Source organism: Falco cherrug, chromosome 1 (genome assembly GCF_023634085.1).
Source record: "Falco cherrug isolate bFalChe1 chromosome 1, bFalChe1.pri, whole genome shotgun sequence".
NCBI classification, from domain to species: Eukaryota; Metazoa; Chordata; class Aves; order Falconiformes; family Falconidae; genus Falco; species Falco cherrug.
The window spans coordinates 106,311,509-106,318,923 of NC_073697.1; the positions used below are offsets into that span (position 1 = coordinate 106,311,509).

General features: G+C 63.4%; 1 protein-coding gene across 1 annotated transcript; it reads right to left on the minus strand.

The window, feature by feature from the left end:
• Window positions 1-2,344: 2,344 nt before the first annotated feature.
• Window positions 2,345-4,499, minus strand: HSPB1 (heat shock protein family B (small) member 1). Its single transcript, XM_005439800.3, has 3 exons — window positions 3,895-4,499; window positions 2,911-2,974; window positions 2,345-2,692 (listed from the first exon to the last, which is right to left on the minus strand). The coding sequence occupies exons 1-3, from the start codon at window positions 4,253-4,255 to the stop codon at window positions 2,533-2,535; spliced, it is 585 nt and encodes a 194-aa protein (XP_005439857.2). The 5' UTR covers window positions 4,256-4,499; the 3' UTR covers window positions 2,345-2,532.
• Between the last annotated feature and the right edge of the window lie 2,916 nt (window positions 4,500-7,415).

Genomic DNA, 7,415 nt, shown 5'->3' on the forward strand with positions numbered 1-7,415 from the left:
GGTCCCGGATGCTCTGGGGGAGTGGGGGGCTGCTTCCCCCCCTGCCTCCCTCCCTCCCTTCCTCCCTTCCTCCCTCCCCAATGGTTTTTCCACTCGAAGCTGCGTGTGGTGACTCACGCTGTAAAAATACTCCCCTCCCTTGGAAACCATAAACTGAAAACACGCCTTGGCTCACACACCCTGCAAGGGGCTGGGGGGTGGGGGACAGACACCACCACCCCGGGATGGGGACAGAAAAACCCCCTTGGGATGGTGAAGAAGGGCCAGGGGCTCGCGGAGCACCCCCAGCCTGGAGGGGACATGCCACCAGCAGCACCATGGCTCAGCACCGCTGCACACTGATGGCGTCCTCATGAAGGCTGGGGTGGGTTTCGGGGGGGGGGAGGGGGCTGGGGATGCCCCTTGGGGGGCTTCGTCCCTTGGAGACATGCCTGGGCTGAGGCATCTGGTTGATGCGCACTGGGGTCCCGGGGGTATTGTGGAAGCTGAGCCTGGCCCAGCACCCTCCCATGCCCTGATCAGCCCCACATCTCCCCCACCCTGGCCCCCTCCTCCCCTGGCTGGTGGGGCCTCAGTTTCCCCACCTGGATGGGAAATGGATCCTGCCCTGGTGGGTCACCGTCCCTCCCAGACATAAGGTAGGGGGGCAGAGAGGTGAGCCAGCGGGCAGGGGTCTGCCCCCCACTGACCGGGCAGGATTTAACCCTAAGACAGGTTGTTAGGTGTCCGCAGACACAGGCAGAGGGGCTGGGGAGGGGGGACAGCCCCTGGCTGTACCCCCAGCCCTTTCCCTTTCCTGCAGGCAAGGGGGGCTGCGGGGACATCCCGCTTGCCCCCACCCCAAAGCTGGGCCCTGACAGCGGGGCCTCCCAGGAGGCACGAGACCTGCCAAACTCATCCCACCGCCCGCCCTCCAGGTGCTGCAGGGCCGGGCAGGGGGGCTGGTGCTCACCCCCCCCACTCAGGCTGGGCTGCTGGCAGCTGCTGCTCACTATGGCAACCATCTCCATCGCTCTGGTTGCCGTGGCCACCCATCCCCAAAATGACACACACACACACACACACATGGGGGGGGCGGGGCACGAAGCTCACGTGTGACCCTGGTAGCAGGAGCCCACCCCAGCCCCACCTTGGGCATCGTGCCTGAGACCTGCCAAACTCATTGCACCTGAGACTGCTGGGGCAGAGGGCTTGGGGAAGGGGCTTGGGGGGTGCACAGAGCCCCCACCCCCCCCACCCCCCACCCCCCACGGGCTCGGAGAGGGACCTTGCAGCTGCAGGATTCCTCCCAGGTCACTGTCTGCCTGCGGGATGACTCAGGGGGGATTAGTGGGATTTGTCGGAGTGGGAACATCGGGAACATCGCAGCCCTGGGCCTGGCCTTGGCCATGTAGGGCTGGTCCTGCCCAGGGGCACGGGGGCACGGGGGGCACGGGGCCAGCTGGGGCCGAGAGGCAGCAGGACCATGACCCCCCCTGCCGCCTGCAGCCCCCCAGCATGGCTGCAGCCCCTGAGCTGAGCCCCCCTCGCCTGCCCAGCTCATCGCAGGGGGGTGAAAGGGAGGGGGCACGCTGCGGCGGCACCGCTGGGGTGGGGGATGGCCCCCCAGGGATGGGGCTGTTTCCTGGCCAGAGCTTCTGCCCGTGAAGCCCTTGTTTGCCCGGGGGTCCCTGCGACCCCAGGGGGTGTATGTGTGTGTGCTTGTGTTTCAGGGATGGTGAGACCCAGGATGAAGAGACCGGGGTGTTGGGACCCAAAATGTTGCAGTCCGGGATGTTGAGACCCAGAGATTTGGAGACCACGGATGGTGGGACCCAGGATGCTGAGATCTGGGATGTGGGAGACCCAGAATTTCAGAGATCGGGCATGTCAGAGATGCATGGGATGCTGGAGACCTGGGGTTTGGAGACCTGAAATATAGGAGACCTGGGATGGATGTTGAGGCCCAGAATTTTGAAGACCTGGATGTCAGAGACCCAGGATGTGGAAAACTGGGATGATGAGCCTGGGGTATTGGAGACCTGGGGTGGGGAGACCAGAGATTTTGGAGATCCAGGATGTCAAGACATGGGATGCTGGAGGCTGGGATGTGGAGAGCTGAGATACAGGAGACCTGCGATGTGGGACATCCAGGACAGGGAGACTCAGGATGTGAAGACCCAGAATGTTGAACCTGGGATGTGGAGCTGCAGGATGCTGACCCCAGGCTGTTGGCGCAGGGCTCGGTAGCCCTCCTGGTGGCCACGCTGGCCCCAGCCAGCCCCAGCCCAGTGCTCTGGTCCAGCCCTGCCAGGGCAGGGAGCCGGTGCCGGTGGTCCCAGGGGACAGACACAGGGCATGGGGACACGTTTCTTTCACTGCTTTTTATTCCAGCTGATTCTACCGGTTCCTTCACATTTATTCAAGGCACTCGGTGACTGGGCGAGTACAAAATAACCAGTAAAAAGGGGGCTGCGAGGGGGGTGGGTGTGAGGTTGCAGCTTTGGGTGGGGGGCAGCGGCAGCTTCTCCTCCTCCTCCTCCTGGCTTCTGCCTACTTCTTGGCCGGCTCCTTGGCTTGGCTCTCGACAGTGACGGGGATGGTGATTTCGGCAGACTGGATGGCCGGCTTGGGCAGGGGGGCCTCCACCGTGAGCATGCCATCGGGTGACAGCGAGGACCGTACGGCTGTGGCTTCAACGCCGGGGGGGAGGCTGCAGGAGGAGAGGGGGGGGTCAGGGCTGCAGCACCCACCACCCCACCCTGATCCCGGGGGATGCGATGCTCAGCCCTGAATTGCCACCTGCCTCTGCTCCCAGTTTGGGTGAACAGCATCCCCAGTTTGGCCAGTGGGCACTGAGGGGATGGGTGAGTGGGCAAACACACGCAGGCGGCTGCCAGGATCCCACCTCCCCTCCTCCCTGGTACTTACGTGTATTTTCGGGTGAAGCACCTGGAGATGAAGCCATGCTCATCCTGCTTCTCCTCGTGTTTGCCTGGCAGGAAAGAAAATAATCCTGGGGTGGTTGGAAGGGGCCAGGCTGGGTGGGCAGCGAGCTGGGAGGGTCTCTGTGCCCGGGGTGCCCCTTCCTTGCCCCGACCGCCACATCCCAGCATCATCCAGCATCAGGGAGGGGATGATTCTGCCTCTCCTGGTTTTCTTTGACTTAATATCAGTCTGGAGTAACTGGGGGACGGGACAGGACCAGGGGCAGTGGGGCCTCTCCAGGAGCATCCCCCAAAGTCCCAGGGAGCAAAGTGTGGTGCCAGGAGCTGGTGGTGGCCAAGGAGACCCAACCGCTGCCAGCTGGCCCCACAGCCCTCATTTTGGGTCCCTGGCAAGGGGGGCTGGAGACTGAGCACCCTGGGACTGCACCCCCGAATCCAGCTGGCTGGGGAATTGCCCCCACCCCCTGCGGACTCCCCTTCGCCAAGCACAAAGCATGCACTGGCCTCGTGCTGCGGGGCCTGGGCTTCGTCACGGCATCCCTGGCTGAGCTGCCCAGGGTGCCGGGGGGAACGGGGGGGGCGCAGGGCACGTGACACCCCCCTGTCACCCCCCAAGTCCCTCTGTGGCTCACAGCCGGGGGGTCCCGCCCCATGTCCTGGCTGGGACAGCAGCAAGGGGACAATAAAGAGGGCTGGAGGGGTCTCTTCACCCTGTGCAACATCTGCAGCGTGAATGTGCCCCGAGACTGAGCTTGTAATGCTGGGTCTTCCTTTCAGCCTTGATCTTCCCCTTTTCCCTCTCCTGCCCCCTCTGCCTCCACCTTTTGATTTTCCTTTCTTTGTGTCCCATCACTTATTCCGCTCTATTTTGCCCTTCCACCCTTTTTCCCCGCAGCAAGAGCTGGGGCAGCTGCCCAAGCCCACTGCCTGGTGGGGGACCCCACAGCCCCCCATCCCCAGTACCCACCAGTTATCTCCACGATATTATCCTTGGTCTTGACCACCAGCTCCTCGGGTGCGAAGTGGTTGACATCCAAGGTGACTTTCCAACTGTCGGCGGTCTGGCGGATCTCGGAGATGCCGCTGCTGAGCTGGCGGCTCAGCGCCTGCCCGTAGGGCGAGCCGGGGGACGGCAGCAGCGCGCTTTCCCGGGGGAGCAGACGGAAATATCCCGGCCAGGCGCTGCCGCTCGGCCACTTGTACCAATCCTCGGGGATATGGGGCATCCCAAAGGACTGGTCGAAGAGGCGGCTGCCACGGCACCAGTCATGGAAGGGCTCCCAGCTGGGGCTGCGCAGGAAGGTGAAGGGGACGCGGCGCTCGGCCATGGTGCGTGGGGCTGCCGGGGGGGGTGGCCAGCGGTGGCTTATGAAGAGGCCTGGCGGTTATTTTTAGCCGGGCAGCTCAGCTGGCTATTAATGGAAATTTCAGCAGGGCCCAAGGAAGGGACGAGAAACTTTGCCGGCGCTGGGGCGGCCACACGCAGCCGCATTGGATGGGTAGCAGGGGGCCGGGGCTGGCAGCCCCCCAGGTCCCTCCCGCCAGGGAAACATCCGCCTGCCTCTTGCCGCGGGAGGTTGTGTCTGCTTGGGAGTGATGGATGGTCCTTGGAGCTGCTCCCAGCCTTGCCCCCGCCTGCCTGCCTTTGCTGCCCGTAAAACCATCCCAGGGATGCAGGGCAGCGTGGGGAGGGGGATGGGGCTCGGCCAGCACCTGCAGGGGGATGAGTCAGTGGAAGAGCCTGTGCACAGCCCTGTACCCGCTGCGTCACCCACCAGCCAGAAGCTTCTGGAGCCCCCCAGAACCCTGGCACCCCTGTGGCTTCAGGGTTCGACAGCACAGTGGGAAATCCCCAGCGCCAGGTTGGGGTGAGGCTGCTCCAGCCCCCTGGGGGGGACCCGTGGGGCTGATGGGGGCCAGTGGGACCAGTGTGGGTTGATGGGGGCCAATGAGACCAGGAGGGACTGATGGGGGCCAGTGGGACCAGGAGGAGTTGATAGAAGTTAGTGGGACCAGTGTGGGTTGATGGGGGCCAGTGGGACCAGGAGGGGCTGATGGAGGCCAGTGGAGGCAAATGGGGGCTGGTGGGGGCCAGTGGAGCTGATAGCGCTGATGGGACCAAGGGTGCTGGAGGGGGGCGGGGGGGGCAGCACCCTCTCAGGTTGGGGAGGGTGGCTCCTTCCCTTAGCCTGTTGCGCTGACGTCCAAACGCGCCTCCAGTGATGCCACTTGGCACCTGGGAAGGGATTCCCACTGGGGGCCAAGCTCCAGGCCCCCAGTCCCAGGGAAGGACTTGTTTTCCCAGCCCAGCAAGCCTGGCATCCCCGGGACCCAGTCACCTCTGCCCCATCCCCCCTTCCCCCCAGCCCTGTGGGGTGGGACCGGCCAGTTCTGGGGGGACAGAGGCACCGTGGTGGGATGTGCCTGCTGGGGCTGAGCTCTGGCTGCTGCACTTTGAAGAAGCCCGTGACCAGCACCAGGAGACAGGCAGTAGCTGAGACCTGACACACTCATGACATAGATGGGGATGCAGGGAGGAGGGGGGGGTGCTGCAGCAGAGGATTTTTGGGGTGTCCCAGTGCACCCACCGCCCCATCAACCCCTTTGTGTGGGGCAGAGCCCAGCAGTGCCTCTGAAGGGCTGGGGGAAAGGGCTGAAGGCAGCTGAGCCGTGTGGGGCTGGAGGTGCGGGGCCACATCCTGCGGGGCTGCCGCAGGCTGGAGGGGAGCCGGGGGGAGGAGGGGGGATGAGGCGCTGCAGGGACTGTGGGGGTGAGCGGGTGGGAGGGATGTGGGAAATGGGAGGGATGCAGAGAAGGATGCAGGGAGGGATGCAGAAAAATGGGAGGGATGCGGGAAATGGGAGGGATGCAGGGAGGGATGCAGAGAAGGATGCAGGGAAATGGGAGGGATTCAGGGAGGGGTGCTGGAGGGGTGCAGAGCAGGATGCAGGAAGGGATGCAGGGAAAAGGGAGGGATGCAGAGAAGGATGCAGGGAGGGATGCTGGGAGGGATGGGAGGGATGCAAGGTGGATGCTGGGAGGGCTGCAGGAGGCACGGGATGGATGGGAGAGTTGCAGACAAACGGGAGGGAATGCAGAGAAGGATGCAGGGAGTCAGGAGGGCTGCAAGGAGATGGGAAGGGTGCAAGTGGACACATCTGCCCCAGCAACGGGGCCTCCCCAGAGGGTTTCCCCCACCCCGTAGCAGGATGCTCTGGGGGATCAGACACAACTGGTGCCCAGCGCCGCTCTGCACAGAGCCAGAGGCTGATGCACCCCGGGGGGGGAGATCGAGCCCTGGGCAGCTGGCGAGGGAGAGCAGCAGGGTCCGTGGGCAGCTGGATAAGACCAAGCCTGCATGGATGGAGCCGGTCACCCCTGCCGTGCTGTCCCCTGTGAAGAAACTGCTCCGTGCCCAGCAGAGTCATTTACAATATATACTGTATATTTTATTATAATTGAACCAGCTCACTGAATCTACAGCTGTACTCACAACCCAGAAAAAAAGAGAGAGCGCACGCGCAAGAGGAAAATACTGAAGTATTTCTACAGAGTATTTGTTCCAGTTAGCTCCCTCCGCGGCAGGAGACAAGAGACTGTAAAAGAGGAAGACTGGAAATTTTCCCTGATGTGCTGGCTTGTCCGCGCCGGCGCTGCAGTTGGGTCTTGGGCTTTCAGGAGCCACAGGGGGCTGCAGGGCTGGGGGCTGCAGCCACTGGCAAAATACCCCACCACCACCACCAGTGGCTTGAATTCAGATGTTTTCAGAGGGGACACACCCCCACCCCCAACTCCCAGCAGGGTTTTGGGGCTCCTGTGGCCAGTCTGAGCTTCCCTGTGGGATAATGAGTGGGATGGGGACTACGGGGTGCCCGGAGCTGGAGAGGGGTGGGATGGTTTTCAGAGTGTGTGGCTCAGGAGTTTGTAGGGATGCTGGGACACTCATGCCCGTCATCTCCCCAGGTTCGGAGGGAGCAGGACCCTTCACCTCCTCCTCCTGCCACAGTTGCATCCAGAGCTGCTGCACTGCCCGGGGCTGGCACATGGGGACAAGCTGAGCCATGGAAAGCCACGAGTGTGTCCCTTCCTTACCTGGTCACTCCATTTCTAATGGCTCCACTTGTCTGGGCACCGCAGAGGGTGACCTGCAGCTTTGCCAGCGGAGCAGGGGGTGGGTGGGATACCCAGGGGTGGGCACCTGGCACGACCCAGCACCTGGAGATGTTTCTCCAAGGGCTGGTGAATCCTCAGCCAGTGGCTGAGCCTTGTTCCTCAACGTGCCGGCTTTGGGAGACGATGCTGGAGTGCCCCTCTGCTCACATCTCTGCCCTGCCAGGACCTCTGGTTCATCAGCCCGCCAGTTAACGAGGCTGTCGCATTACCAGCTGAGCTGGAGTCCAAAGGATCCCCCCCGATCCCGGCTGGCTGCAAACCAGCGGCAAGCGGGATGCCAAAGCCCGGCTTTTCATCCAGGGCAGCGGGTTAAT